Genomic DNA, 15,669 nt, shown 5'->3' with positions numbered 1-15,669 from the left:
AGCCCTCTGATCACAAGGGTACAGACACCAGCAGCAGAGACAAAGGCCTTCCTTCCTCCCAGACTCCGTGGGCAGTTTTTACATGCAGCACTTGTCCATTCTTCTTCCCCAGCCATCTCTAAGGATAACTAGATAATTAGAGCTTTGGCATCACTGATCCCAAGAAAATTATGGGTAATAACTACTTGTGAGGAAAAGACACTCATTTTGCTTGTCTCAAATTCTCTATTTTGGATGGAAGTGGCAGCCTGGGACATGTACTGAACTCCAGCACCCAACAAGTTGTTATAAGAAACAGACTTTTTTGTTAGACTTGAAAATCCCACATACAGCAACTAAGTGCTGAACAGCCCACATTTCACTCTGTGTTCTCCAAGGAGATCTCAGCAAGAAGGAAAAAGCCAAACAAGATAACATTGACATTTTTGGTTTTTAAAGGAAAACAAAAATCCTGTAAGCTTTTTTTCATGGCAAAACCAAAACGAAACAGAACGTATGTTTTCCTGTCATTGCAGATTACCTTTAACTTGCATGCCACTCTGGATTCCAGACCTGGCCCACAATCAACCCCAAAAGACACGCTACTTCTTAAACATCCAGAGCAAGTCAGTAATCTCCTTTTTAGTAAGGAGGAACTGCTGAACTCATGACAGAGGCTTGTGTGGTCCAACCCTTCCCTATCTTACACCCAACATGTACCTACATGTGGATGACAGTATCAGCACACATCACACTCCATCTCTTACTGCCAGCCTCTGGCACAATCATTTTTGGTTTTCTGCTTCATTCTGCTTCTTTTTCATCCCTTGAGTTACCCCTCCATCTCCACACCATCTCTGTGCTGTCTAAAAGTCACTGCCTGCAGTTCTCCCTGCCATCTGCATCCTCAGTCCACCTTTTATGCCCAGGGCTGCTTTTCCTCCTACCACTCTATTTACTCCTTCAGCGTGTCGTTTCTGAGGATCCACCTCCTCATGCTCTCCAGAGGTTCAAGCAGGCTCTTGCTTCTCTCCTCTTCACTCTCTAGAGTTTATCTCTAAAATCAGCTCACTCAACTACTCAGCTATTACAGTTGTGCTGACAATACACATTCATCTCTGCTCAGCCTGTCCTAAAACTTCTGCCCACCTTCCTGAGATAATTAATTTCCTCTTCTCCCAATTCTCATCCCCACCACACAGGTCCAGTGTAGGATATTGCTAGTGAATCAATCTCTGCGCTGCCATTTTCATAGTAGGCAGCAATTGTATCTCAGATCATTTCTGAATACAGATTGTTTAGGGACTCATCTTTACCGCATCATCCATCTCCTCACATCTTCCACTTTATTCTCCTTCTTTGTCCTACCCACATACGAAGTATTCTTCATTTTCAAGGTTATTTACAGTCTATGCCCAACCCATCTCCTGTGCATCATCAAGAGTCAGCTTTGCCCTGTCACTGTGATGAGGTGTAACACATCCTGAAGACGGGATAGCAGCCTTCCAGCAAGTCTAAAGAGGTTATGAAATAAAACCGCTGAACTATCTGCAACATGAGTCATGTGTAAGCTCAAACTACCCTGTGCCTGAAAAATGGAAAACGGAGGAAAAGTGACTTCAGTTTTAAAAAGGTTTTCAGGTGAAACCCAGGCACTACCGGTCAGAAATGATAATAAAGAGAACGCACACTGAAATCTGATACAGCAGGGACGTGTCTGCCTGGCTCTTAGAGAACAGTTACACCTCACTCATTTACTGGAGCAATCCAGAATGGTCAGGGAGCTTTGCTAAGTTTCTTTGTGAAAGGTCAGGGACTGATAAATAGGAGAAAAGAGAGAACAAAGGGTTAAAAATAACTAGTCACTTCCCATGCTGGAGGGCTGTTATCAGCTGCATCCTACAGAAGAGATGCAGAGACCTGGGCTGTGCAGTAGTGGTGAAATAACTGGAAAAGTAAGCAAAGAGAAAAAGACAAAACCTGCACGGGGTATTAATATTATTTATTATAAGCTAAATCTGAACTAAAACCATACAGCATGAAGTTCCTCCAAGTCCAAGCAGGAGAAAAGATGGCAAACTAAATCCTGAAGAAGTGCAGGATTTAGTAGAGAAAAGTAAGGTAGAAGGAAGAGTAAGGTAGGGAAAAAATGGATTCATTGTGCAGTCATGCTTATGGGCTCTAAAATAGGTATTTTCACCAAGAATCTGCTGGGGACATGATCAACAGCTTTCTGAATATTTCAATTCAATGCTCAGTGGGGATCAGAAGGGAGAACAGAATATAAGGCAGCGAACAAGAGAAGATGCTGCCATGTTACCATACAAATCCTGACGCCTGTATCCCGTTCACCACTGGTTCTGACCATCGCAGCTCAAAGAGGACATGGGAGGGCTACCAAAGGATAAACAAGCACCACTAAAATGACCAACCAGACAGCAGATTTACAATGACCAAATGAATGCCTTTTAACAGCAGGTATAATTCTACCACTGAACTCTCTGCCATGAGGTGCTGTGGGGACTCAAAGTGAGGAGGCTCCAAAAGGCGGCCAGCCCAAGCCATCAAGCCATGGCAGAAAAGCTCATCAGGGATTACTAAACCAACAAAGTTTCAGATGCAAGCTGTTGGCTCTGTGCTGTGGCATGCTGGCAGGACATGACAGGAGAAGCAGAGCTGCCACCTCACTGTGTTTTTTCCCCTCATTTTTTTCTGATCACCCTGAGCATGTTGGACACCTGACCTGACCCATCTACATCCTTCTGAGTGCTTATGTCCTGGCATCTGTCTTTACACTCTCAGAGAAAGGGTGTTTTGCTCTGTTTGGACAGAGCTTAAGCACAAGACAAATAACTTGCCACGACACAAATAACACAGCAGTGCTGAGGGCTTGCTGGACAGGCATACAATGCCCTCCCCCATCCGCACGCTCCTCTCACACCACTGGGGTCTCCACCTATGGAGCTCTGAAGTTCTGTAAGCCATTGCTGTTCTGCAGGCACACCGTTCTGTGCACAGCACATCTGCTAAATCCACCCATGAGAGGACCAGGCTCAGCATCACACAGTCCAGCACAGACATATGAATTAACCCGATGCAGGTTGGGAGGTACCTGGGAAGAACGACGCATAGCACCTGATGAAGACAAACTTGTCTGGCTGGTCACATTCTTTTCTAAAGAATCTATTTTCTCAAAAGTCCTCTTCTGCCTCACTGTGTCCTGTGGAGCAGCCACATCATTGGGAAAGCTGCCCCTGCTCTCCATGCCCGGTCTGTACAGAGACCTATTACTAGCCGAGACGTCATCCCTTGAGCTCCGGTTGATGCATTTTTTCAAGTGGTCTGACTGGAATCTGACTTTGCTGCTCTCTGCTGGGATGCCACTCTCCAGACTTTGAGCATCAAGGCTGGCTTTGCTTCCCCGGCAAGCTGCTGACCTGCCCACCACAGCACGCATCTCAGCAATCAGCTTATCATTCAAAGCCGTGAGCTCACTGCTGCTGCCCACAGAGCCAGGTCTTCCCTGACCTGTCCCATGCCTCCTTCCTTTCCTTTTTCTCAAACTTGGAGAAGGGCCAGTTGAGTAACCAGAGTCCTGGTGGCTTATACCAGTTTGGTACTCTTGAGTTTGCAGGCTGCTCTGTCGACTGTGGTGGGCTTCTATGCTCTTGAGGACATTGGCTTCCAAGATCCTCCAAGACTGCTTGAAGCTGTCCTTTGAAGCAAGCTGACCGGGCAGTTTAGTAGAAGCATCAGCAGTTGCAGCAGCAGAGTGGGAGAGTTTGGAAGACTGATCAATGTTGACCATGTGTTTTATGTATTCTTTGCCAGCCGGACTGTATTCAGTGGAAGAAGGATTTCTGGCATGCTTCTTTGCACCCTGCTGCTGTTGTATACTTGGATGCTGTAACAGTTTGGTTGGTTGCAGCTGCTTCTTTAAGCTATTGCTCGGTGACCTTGGTGGAGACATCCCACTCATACTCATGCTTTCAGTGTCCATATCTACTGGTGGCTCATCGTAAATGGGCGACTCTAAAGATGGCTCATCGTATATAGGTGCAGGGGAGGCATACTTGGGGGATGCAGGCTGGGGAGTTCCTGCCTGGCTCCTTGGAGGTGTTGGAGAAGTTGGACCATTCATCAGCACAAGGCAAAACCCACCATTCTCTGTCTTTTTGATCTGCATAGACTGCTTTGCTTCTCCTGCAGGCATTTGCTTGGCGGCTCCAGGGCTCTGGGACATAGACTGAGGCTGAGCATATATGGCTGCTTTTGGAAGAGATTTTTGGCTGTTGGCCTCTGGAGCACTCTGCAGCTGAAGGGAACTGCTTGAAGAGCCCTGTACCTGCTTTAAACTGTTCACTTTGACCAACATGGCTGCTTTCGTTCCTGGCACAGGCTGCCAGTGGGTAGGAGTGTCCCTAAAGGAAAAAAAGACACAAATATAGAGTTATTTAAGAATTATGTTAACTTATCCCTATGTCTATGTTAACTTAATCCCCTATGTCTGCCCAAATACCGGACTGTTAGTCTCAAAGCGCCTGGAGATTCCCTACGCAGTTATATCAGCTCCTCATTGTTTTTTTCCTGGAGATCCCCCTTCCTGAAACAGATTGTTGCTATGCACATGAGAACTCTGAGTTACGAACAGCAGCACAACGACATGGAACAAGTTCATACTTGTCCTACTACAAGCTGTCCGATATCAGGAGCACCAAGACAGGAGACAACCTCCTCTTCCCAAGTCTCATCAGACAGCACGACCAGCTGAAGACCAGCAAGTTGTTCTGAACTACTCAAGCAGTGAGCTGAAAAATAATCCCAAGTGTCTGTCTTTGGACTGCCAAATTACAACAGCAGAGCAGAGATTTTCTAAATCTATGTTACAGCAAAACCTATGAGGTATCCAGGAGGTGCAAAGGGGTGTATGTCCTCAGCTCCTGGGGTGTGGTAAATCTGTACAGAGCATGCTTTCAGTCTGGTACAGATGCCCTCCAATCTGGTTCCCTTGGCCAAACTTCCTGGCTCCACTCAGCTCTCACGGCTTTGAAATCCTCTTCTGCTAGGGGTATTCCCTGCCTGGTGACAGTGCTCAGCATCCGCCACAACCCAGCATGCTCACTGCAACCTCCCAGCCCCACAGGCGCGTTCTGCAGCGTAATAATGACCCCCCCCCCCCCCCCCCCGGCAGTATCTACAGTCAGTCATTTGTGGGCTCCGAGGAAAAGGGAAAGAAAAGGCTGTTGAACCAGCCTGAGATTTCAGGTCTTAAAAGTCACCACTGTCCCCAGGAAAAGTCCCCTTGAATTTGGCCTGTTTCCTTGCACTCTCTCCATGCATCCACTATCAGGCATCACCAGGTAAGACGCAAGGGTGCACTGTGCGTCCCTGGCTGGAACAGGAGGTGCTCCCATGGCACCTTCAAAGCCATTTTTCCCTATTTGAGCCTTGCCACTTGCTCCCATCCCTGTGGCCTCCGTGAAGGTGTGAGACCCACCACCCCTGCATGTCCAGGGCTGCCTCTTGGCCGCCTGGAGATGCCAGTGCCTGCCTGCACCATCCTCCTCGAGCCCTGTGGGATTTATCATGACATCCCAACCCTCTGTTGCTCTGCACCTGCTCTCCAGAGACCTTCCTCTGCTGAGTCCCGGCCATCACTCAGCACAGTTTCTCAGAGACATGCAGGGACCAGGCAGGGTAACAGTAGGAGGGGGTCACCATTCTCTGGGGTGGCTTTCATGGGTCCCTGCCTGGGGGCTGCATGCACCAGACCTGGCCTGAGCACTTTCATCCTGCACATGGCCAAGCAGGGGCACTGCTGAAAACCCGGCTGTTCCTAGAAGAGCTCCTGAACCAACCTGAAGAACCAGAGCAGCAACATTTGGTATGCTTTTAAATGAGCCTTTCTGACACCCACCCCTCTGCTTGGCTGTACCAGCAGCTGGCAAGGAGGTGAGCCTGGCAAGGAGCCACGTTAAGGACAAGCACAGCAGATCTGTTGCTTGGCTGGAGGGCTGCCATGGAGCTCAACACCAGAGGCACAGAGCAAACCTGTACGGCTGAGATGTTCACCAGTAGGTTGGTAAGTGACCGATGTGACTCAGCTGTCTGCTCTCTGCCAGCCCAAAGCAGCATTCATGTCTGGACCAGCACCACTCCTCCGCAGGGTCCCTCTCGCTCTCCCCAGGACTGTGGCAAGGAGCCCTGACCACCACAGATGGTCTCCTTGGGTGCTGCAGGGCTGCGATGCCATCTGAAGGACCCTGCTCTGTCACATTTTTCTGCAAGATGCGTGAAGAAGAGCGAAGCCCTTGACTTGGCCCTGTATGCCCCTGGAATAGCAATGAGGGATCTGACTGGGAAAAACGCAGGTGCTGCGCTCCCTTGGGAGGAAGAGCTCCCTGCGTGAGACCTGACCCAGATGACAGCTCCCTGCTGCCCTGTGTCCTTCCCAGGGCCTGAGAGCAGCCATTCCACCCCTCGTCTGGTCCTCCCTTCAGAGAGGAATTTGCACATAAAACTCAACTTCACAAAATTCTGTGATTGCTTTGTCTGCTGTTAAGCTATTTCTCACATTCAAAACAAAAGGAGATGGTTTGCCTCAGAGAGCTACACCTGGACACAACGGCCTGGAGAAGAACCCCCTGCACAGCTGCTTTCTCTGTCATTTCTTTGGGTGTTGACACCTATGAAACCTCCGGAGCTGGCATAGCCCAGCATTAATCTGCCCCTTCCACTCCCGTCAGCTAAAAAGGGATGACTTACCAGGCCCTTTTGTGTTACAGCTGAGCAGTGTGGCCGGGCAGGGAGGGCTGGGACGCTGCCCAGCCTCAGAGGCAGGAGGTGAGCAAAGCCACTGCACTGCTGCTGCTCCCCAGCTGGCTGCAGCCACCATTTGGGTGTTAGAACCGGATCAGATCCACGAGCATTTCCCCTTGCTCCCCAGCAGCACCCCCAGGGTGTCCCTGCGGGAACAGCAGAGCCGTGCTGCTCCAGCCAGGCCATGGCCACCATGCCCAGCAGCTTTGTAAGGTGATGGAATCACAGAATCATAAAAGTTGGAAGAGATCTTCAGGATCACCCTACTACCACTGATGGAGAAGTGCAGTCCCTAAACACGTACTGTATCCGAGGGTGCCGGCCTGATCTCAAGCACAGCATGCCATCTCCAGCCTCTCTGCCAGCTGGATGTCAGCAGTTAAGAGGTACCACCGTGGAAAGAACAAGGCATTTCTAAAAAGGCCATTTCCACAATCATGAACAAGCTCTTGGTTCTGCATCCTGCTTTCCTCAATCCCATCCCTGGATGGGGAAAAGATCAAGCAGAGGGAACTGAGACTTCTTGACTTCCCAGCATGGAGAAAGGCTCAGCCTCCTTCTGAGCAGTAAAAACCCTGACAGAAAGTGGAGCTAGCAGTGGAGAGACGTTCTAGCACAGCCTCTCTGCTGTGCTCTTAAGCCACCAGCAGAAGAGACCCAGCTGAGTCCCCTGAGAGGCTTCTTTCGAGGAATGCTTTCAAGTAGCTCCAATATAAACACTACAGCCCAGCACTGGCTTTCCCAGCCCGCACCCAACTCCAGCAGCTCTCACCAGGCTCCAGTTACTGCTTCTGCACTCCCCATTGTTTCCTCTTCCCTCCCAGCAGCCTGCAGAAAAGGCCCCCACACCTCAGCTCTGCCTTTTCCAGCAGTCATTTTCCTGGTGCTTTCCTCGAGGCAAATAAACAGGGCTGTTTGTTTTTCAGGGTTGTTTGTATTTCAGTGGCATGGCCACTGCCACCTGGGGTGTCCACGCTGGACATGGGAGTGGAGACCACCACGGGCTGCAGAGGCGAGCCACCCAAATTTGGGTCTGCAGGACTCAAGAAGAGCTCTGTGGGCATGTGTGAAGCCCTGCACGTGGGTCCTGCCCCACAGCCAGCGGCATAGATGTGGAAAGAAACAAGCCTGTATTAGTGTTTCTTGTCCAGTTATGAAGAACTTAATATTGGCATTACACCAGGACCCTTCCTGTGGCATTATTTACAGGAGCTGTAAGCCCCGGACGAGGTAGAGGAGAGTCGAGAAGAGGCTGAGGTACCTTCACAGGCTCCGTTCACCTCTGTGTCTCATGTCCCCTCTGACGCTCCTTCCAGCACACCCTGCTGGCATGGTAAGACCAAGCCGTGCCTTTCCCCACTGCCTACAAAATCCCCTTCTCTGTCCCAGCCCACAACGCTGAGCTGTGGCAAGGGTGTGCTATGAGGGGACAGCAGCACAACCCCACCTGCAGCCCACGCAGCAGGGACCTGGGCCTGTCCTGTCCTGGGGGAACGGGACATTCCTAGGGACAGTGCTTTTCCACCCCAAGGACTTTGAGATGCTGCATTATTGCAAGGGGGAACCCTGGAAACCCCGTCCAAAGAAAGTGGTGCTGGGAGAACCATGGGAGGAGAAGAGAGCTGGCACAGCAAGGCTGGGAAAGGCAGAGCCCGCCTGCAGCCCTGAGCTGCGAAGTGCACGATCACTGCAGAGCAGCACGGGGGCAAGGCCATCCTCGGCTGGCCCCATCACCCTGTCCCCAGCCCCAGCCCTCTCACCCAAGGTCCCCTGAGCTCCAGCAGATGGCAGGGGGCTCACAGGATACTTCCAGGACACTGTCCTCAGCCCCTCATCAGTCTCATGTTCCCCAAGGAACACATCCAGCATTTCCGGAGCTCAAATAACAGAGACAGCTAACAAAGGTGGATTGGGAGCCGAGACACCAACCCAACTGCCCTCCTGTTGCTCCGGGATGAGGTTCCTGGGCTCACACTGACTCTCTCCAGGATCTCCCAACAAATTCAGTTTCCCAGGAGCAGCAGCATCTCCAGCAGCACCCGTTTCCAGACATGAGGAGCCATTTTCCCACACCAACAGCAGCAAGTGAAAGCAGCTGCCATTTCCACAGGGAGGTCAGCCTCCCAGTGCTGCCTGTGCAGCAAAGGGCTGGTCTCCAGAGAGGCTGCTCTGAGCTTGTGTGATCGAGAGAGCAGAAAAAGCAGCAGCAAGCAGTGGGGCGGTGAAGGAGAGGACGTGATCAGCACGTAGGAGGGCACGAGTGCAGCGTGCTTGAGGATGTCAAGAGCAGCACCCAAATCTAGCAGTGCTGATGCACAAGAGAGGAAGGGTGGGACACAACAGGCTGCTAAAAGAATAAGAAAAAAATCAACTGCAAAGTATTGCTGAAAAAGAGGACGAAATTCCTTTTCCCAGCTCCCTGTAGCATGTGCTAGCAGGAGGCCACTCCTGGGGATCACGCTGATCTCCTCTGTCCTCTCCATCTACTGTGAGACAACAAGCATAAAGGGAAGAAAAACAAATTGTCCGTGCTGCTGATAGAGACAAAAATGAAACAGTCTCAAGTGCAGGTACCTATAAAGATGTCAAATGCTACCGACAGCACTCAACGTATTTGCCTTCTGTTTATACAGCTGTAACCCTGCCGAGGAAGAAAGGACATGCTTAAGTTTGTCTTTGGAGAAAAATGCAGACAAAAGAGCTGAGAAGCTGTTGCTGTTACTAGACCAGACACCCTTGCAAGGGTCTTAGATCCCACCTGGGAACCCTTGCTTTGGGCTCAGCTCCTCACTCACCATTTTATGAGCTAGAAAAAGGCAATAAATCTCTCCTAGAGTGTCAGACTCGGGTAGAGCAAGTGTTCTCTGCACCAAAACCAGACATGCTAACAACTGCTCACAAATGGCTGAGACTATGTGTGATAGATGTGCAAAGAAACAGCACTTGACATCCTTGCAGGAAAACATCTTCTGTAAGCAAATGCTGTTGGCTTACTGGTATGGAGATCTGGAAAAGCAACATGAGACCGAGCAGTGTGTTAGGTCCCAGAAGTGGCTTAGGTGACACACGCCTTCCCCAGCGTCTGCCCTTCAGCATTTTGTCACAGGCTGAAGATGTCCCAAGGTTGCTGATACAGCCTGGGATCAGGCAGGGAGGTCAGGGGACCCTTCGGGAATGCTAAGCCCACTCATCCATGACCGCAGGGTGCGACTGAAGGGAACTGGGTGTTGGGAGCTACCATGGTTCAGCCCAAGGCGTCCCTCACTGTACTATCTGCTCCTGACCACTCTGGGATCACCCTCTGGCCAGGTCTGAAACTCAGACGGGCTGCTCACAGGGCAGGAGGCACTGGAGGTGTCACAGGCACCAGCAAAGCTCCAGGCTTCTTCTGGTACATCACCAGATTTTAAGTGAACATTCAGGAACCTTCCACAGGGCAGTGGGCAGATGATAAACCTCAGCTTACAGCTCTCTAGAGCAGACATTTTCCAGAATCGCCATCCTGCAAGGTTTTTTCATCTCTCCCCACCAGCACCATGCACACAGTGATGTGACCTTGATCCCAAAAGCAAGGTGTGAAAGACACCTAGCCTGCTGTATTCACCCTCTCCAAATGCTGCAGGAAGTACACAGGATCGGAGAACTGTCGGGGTGGCGGGAGCACCAGACTCGCCCTAGCACTACTCTAGCCCTGGGGTGAATCACTTCTCCTTAGCGTGACTCAGCAGCACTCACTGCACAGCCTCCCCGGCCATTTGCACCCTGTTCCCTGTGGCAGGATGATGCCCAGACAGGGCACGGAGGAGGCAGGGAGGGCAGCCAAAGGCAGCAAGGGGCACGGACCAGGGAGGGGATGCTTTTATGCAGCTCAAGTTGGCAAAGTTTCAATACGAAAGCAGTTCAATTGTTAGACTGGTTTGAGTGCAAGAAAATCTCTCAGCCAAACAAAATAGCATCCCGTTATTGTTCTTTCCTTGCAGGGTAGATGCAAGCAAGTGGCTGTGCTCTGTCCCCTGCAGCCCTCCTCTGCCCTGGCTGAGCTGCAGGGAAGGAAAGAGCCAGAGCAGCCAGACTCACCCATGCCCTTGCAGGGCAGCTTGGCCACCCTGGCAAACCATGCCATGTGCCCACCACCGGTGTCCAGCTGAGCTTTCATTGAAGCAGCGAGCAGCCCTGCCCATCCCCTCTCCTCCCACTGAGCACAAAGGAGTCTGTGGCAATCACATTTTCATCTGTGTGTGCATGGCGTCCTACACAAATGAGGATGCTCAAGTGGTACTGTAGTGGTGAAAGGCGACAGCTTTACCTGGGGCAGGATGAGGACAGCACGTGGCGGTGACCACGGGCCTACCAGCACTGCACCCACCTGGCCTTGTGCAGCTTTCCCAGCCCCGTGTGTCGGTGCCTGCCCAGGGACAGAAGCCACCCAGTAAATATAAACCAAAACTCTCTCTACCTGCCCGTGTCCAGCCTCTTCTCGGCGGCGCAGTCCCCTTTGGCCCTCTCCATTTCCTGCAGCAGGGCTACAGGGACCGGGGTGCTCCTGCTGTCGCTGCCGCCGCTGCCCCGGTGCTGCCGGCCCTGGCAGTCGGGCTGAGAGCGCTTCATAGCCTGGAGCTGTGCCAGGGGCACGATGTCGCAGCCCTGGGGCCGGTGCCACACCGTCTGCCGCGTGATGGCATTGTAGTAGTAGAAGCGGTTGTTGTTGTGATCGAAGAGCTCCCACCACTGCTTCTGGTCCGACTGGCGCACCTTCAGGTTGGGAGGGGGCTCCCAGCCGCATTCACCGGTGGCCAGGTTGACGTACATCCGCTCCTGGGAGCGGGGCTCGATGATCTCCACCCAATCCGAGCTGTGGGGGAATAAGAGCTGGGTTAGTGCAGGATAGGGGTGCGGAGGGTGTCCGGGAGCCTTGCCCCCTCACTAAGCTGGGACAAGCAGTGCAGGGACAGCCCCGTGGGGTAGCGAGGCGAGCAGCAGAAGTAGTGCTCGCCCCTACGTGCAACCCTTCCTCCTCCCCAGTGCCTGCCTCTGTAGGGCAGAGCAGCACATTGGCGTTGTGGTGATGGAGGTGCTGGGCCGTGTGGTCCTGATCCACGCCAGCAGTGATGCCATTGGGTACAACAGAGACGTGTAAGGGTGGACAAGCAGGCAGCGAAGTAAAATGTCAGCAATATTAACTCTGATGCCATTCACATCCTGTAAACACTCGGCTGGCCCTACAAAACCCACCCTGGCAGAACTGGCAGCTCCCCCTCGCTCCATCCTCTAGTCAGAACTAGATTCCCATTTGATTTAAGGTGTACCAGCCCCTCGTGCCATGGCTCAGGGGTGGGAAGCACAGCATGAGGCTGGTTATTTCTAAACCACCGTAACACCAACCTAGAGGCACAGAAGGAACAAAGCAGTAAGTCACTGCTCTTATCGAGGACACCGTGAACTGCAAAGGGGCGTCATCCATAAAAATGACATAAAAGAGGAAAACGATGGCAGCAGAAGAGCCTAGCAGTGCTGGGAGGAGACTTCCCAGGATACAGCAGCAAGGAAGTCCAGATAGGAACTGGAAAAGTGGCTCTGATGGACAGCCAGAGGAGCTCAGGGGGGTACAGACAGCACGGTGACCTCTGAGAGCACCAGAAACCCTCACACGATGACAGAGATCAACTGGAAAATGGGCACAACCAGAGGTGGACTAAAAGGGGACTCAGACCCACACTTCTGAGCATTTCTGGTGGGGAGAGCTGCGGCCGGCGCTGGGCACAGCATGCTGCCCATGTGAGGCTGGGAGAGGAAGGCAGGCATGGTGTGACACCACACACCACAGCCTCACAGAAACACTCGCTCGGGCAGAGGGGTGAGAGCAGGGAGGCCGTTACACAGTGTTTACTTGGCAGAACAAAAAACACCCCTCAAGCTGAGCCATCAAACTGTAACATTCAAGAGCACGACGGTTTTGATCTGTTTTGCCAGCAACCGGAGTAGCAAAGATCTGAGACACCGACCAGCCCCACCAGCGCGGGTGCTTCTTGGGAGAGAGGAGAGGTCAGCTATTTTATGTTAAGTGCAAGCTATTGAAAATAACGAATTCTTCTCATGGCACCCGGCCATGACTGAGTGTGTGTTGCTAACTATAGTCTTCCGTTTTAACAAGCCCACATTTATCTTTGCGTGCAAAGACATGTAAGTAGACGCCTTGGGTTGGTGACCTCTTTGCTCCCCTTAAATTTGAGTCTGAGGATTACCAAGCTGGAGTTTAACAAGGCAAAAATCCACACAGAACACATTGAAAATAACAGAAAGTTTGCTACAATCACATTCACATGTAAAGAAAGAGAAGGAAAAGCAAGGAGCACATTCCTGGAGCAGGGCCAGCACCGGGCTGCCACACACAAGTCTGGAACATAACATCAGGAACTCTGGAAAGACGTGATAAACACAGGATTGGAGAGAGATAAGGCCATAACTTGGACATAAAAAATGAATTCAAACACTCCTTAACAGGGTTAAAGAAGCAGTTTCCTGGGAACAGTTTGAATAACGCCTTTTCCCTGTCCTCCCCATGCTGAGCCCTGGACAAAGGGGCAGATTTGGACCCCACATGCCCCCCTCCCAGCTCCCCATTGCCACTGCACACAGTGCCACCACCATCACAGCACCAGGAGTACCGTGGTGGTTTCAGTCCATCTCCCTTCTGTTGGGCCTGAATGTCTTTGGCTGCAGGATTCCCGCAGACCCAGCTTGCAAACCCAGATGAAGCTCACACCCCAGGGCATTGCACGAAACTGGAGCACCAGCCCCCAAACCAGTGAGCGAACCGGAGCAGAGAGGAACTGCGACAAAATCCCCACTTGCTTCCAAAAGCAAAACCACATTTCCCAGTGTACATCCTCCTTTATTGTCTGAGGGGTTTCAGAAGCTTCCTTTCTCTAAGTCGGTACACAAACACTTTCCAAGCCTCCTAGCTTGCAGACAGACCACAGCTCCAGACACCACCGATCTGCTGGGGGTCCATGGGGCTGCCATAGGGTCCCCTGGCGCTGTGCTGGTGCTGGGGGAAGTGCCCTGCCAGCCGTGCGGACGCCAGGCATGCAAAGAGCAGGAGGAAGCTTTTTGTGTGCAACGATAGCGCTGCACGTGGGCAAACAGGTTTGCATTCACCTGAAGGCTCAGCCAGCGCCTCGCAGACTTTGTTTTTCTGAGGCACTGTATAAACAGAACAGGTAAAAGTCCAAGGTGCGGCTCTGTCCTGCCGGCCTCTGGGACAGGTGTGATTTACGTTTGCAAACTTTGCTCTTTCAGAAACTAAGAGCTAAACATGGGTCCATCCTGCCTGCCGCAGGGACCCTGGCTGGCAAAGCCAAGAAATAAGATAGGTAATAAATAACAACAATAATAATAATAAAGGATATTTCAACCTGAAAGAGCACACCATTGCTCCTATACCTCAGCCCACGTGGCTGCAGTGCATACGGGACTGTAGGTGCATAACGTGCTCCATGCCTGTCCTGAAGCATCCAGGGATGCTGGACACACCAGCTGTGCAGGGAAGAGGCCCTCTGCCCCAGGCAAGGAACTGAGCTTGACCCAACCACAAGCAACAGAAGCAGCGCAGCAGGCATTAGCCCTGGGCATCCCACTTGTCCCTGTCCGTCTGTCCTGCAGTTATCAGGACACAGCTCCCTGCTCCAGGAACAGGCGTGGCAAGGCTCTACGCACTGGCTCGGGGTGCACCCCTGGGACTGATTCATACAGGGATGAGAAGTTGCTCCCAGCATGTGAAATGAGCAGCTAGGGGCAACAAAAAGCCACGTGACAGCAGCACTGGGCATCCTGCTTCCTGCTAACATCTCCCCGTTAGGTCTTCTCACAATGACAAAGACACTGGTGTGAGTCTAGGAAAGAATAAAAGCGTTTCAAGTAAATGGAAGGGACTGGAAATGGAACTGAGCAAACACAGGAGGGGAAAAATAGTCTGAATGAATACACAAGAAGCCCCAAGAAACTAAACAGCCACTAATCCGCAGGGCAATTGATTTTCTTGCCACCATTACCCAAGCAACATTTAGTCCTCTGCTTGAAGCCTTCCCTCTGCCTGCTTCCTCCACATGCTGCTCAGCACAAAATCATTTACCCACTGGTGACAGGAGAGACCCAGGGGAAGACATGAAAAGCCTTGCTTCAAGGCACTTCAAGCTGAGAGGACATTCCTCTGCATGGTGGCGAGGAGGGGGTCTCATGTCTTGATCTTCCATTTCACCTCCACGTTTTGCTATTTCTGGTCTTTTTTGCCCCAAGCTGGGATCCTTCTCCACCTCCCTTCTTTGGAGCAGTACCCAGTCCTTCTTGGCCAGCGGTGCCTCTGTATTGAGTAGGCTTTTGAAGATGGATGGCCTCAACAGGAGCCTCCAGCATGTTCAGAGATGGTCCCACAACAAAGAAAAAACACCTGGAAAATTAAGCTCTTCCTCCAGGAGGCAGGAGTCTGAGTACAGCCAGCGTAAAGTCAGGTAATCCCAGACAAGTTCCCTCCTCAGAATGATGGCTGCACTCACAGGACACAGGACTCCCTCCTGGTCAGCAACTGACTGAAGAACTCCAGAGGACGTGAGCCACCACGATCCTTACGGGCACGAAGGGAAGCGTGGGCATGACCCTGCACCCTGCAGGCAAGAGGTGCTGCTACTGGCCATAGCCCAATGCAGGCGCCAAGCCCAGCCCTTGTGCAAAGAAATACAGCTCCACACCAGAGCTGCCAAAGTCCCTGAGAAGCAGGAGGTGGTGGCAAAACCCTAGGAGCAGGCAGATCAGAAGCGTGTGGCACAGCATGACCCCACCACCCCATGCTGGGATGCCAGCCAGAGCCCATGGGGG

The 15,669-nt window shown here is 51.8% G+C and overlaps 1 protein-coding gene across 1 annotated transcript in view; it reads right to left on the bottom strand.

The window, feature by feature from the left end:
* Positions 1 to 15,669, bottom strand: part of LOC116495730 (rho GTPase-activating protein 39-like) — a 50,090-nt gene that overhangs the window by 17,280 nt on the left and 17,141 nt on the right. The window contains exons 2-3 of the mRNA XM_032198407.1: positions 11,255 to 11,650; positions 3,092 to 4,400 (exon numbers count right to left, since the gene is read on the bottom strand). Of these exons, the coding sequence (XP_032054298.1) occupies positions 3,092 to 4,400; positions 11,255 to 11,650 (1,705 nt within the window). The remainder of the gene's footprint in view (positions 1 to 3,091; positions 4,401 to 11,254; positions 11,651 to 15,669) is intronic.

Source organism: Aythya fuligula, chromosome 16 (assembly GCF_009819795.1).
Source record: "Aythya fuligula isolate bAytFul2 chromosome 16, bAytFul2.pri, whole genome shotgun sequence".
Taxonomy (NCBI): domain Eukaryota; kingdom Metazoa; phylum Chordata; class Aves; order Anseriformes; family Anatidae; genus Aythya; species Aythya fuligula.
Note: the sequence above shows the minus strand (reverse complement) of the source record. Positions and strands in the feature narration are given on the sequence as shown.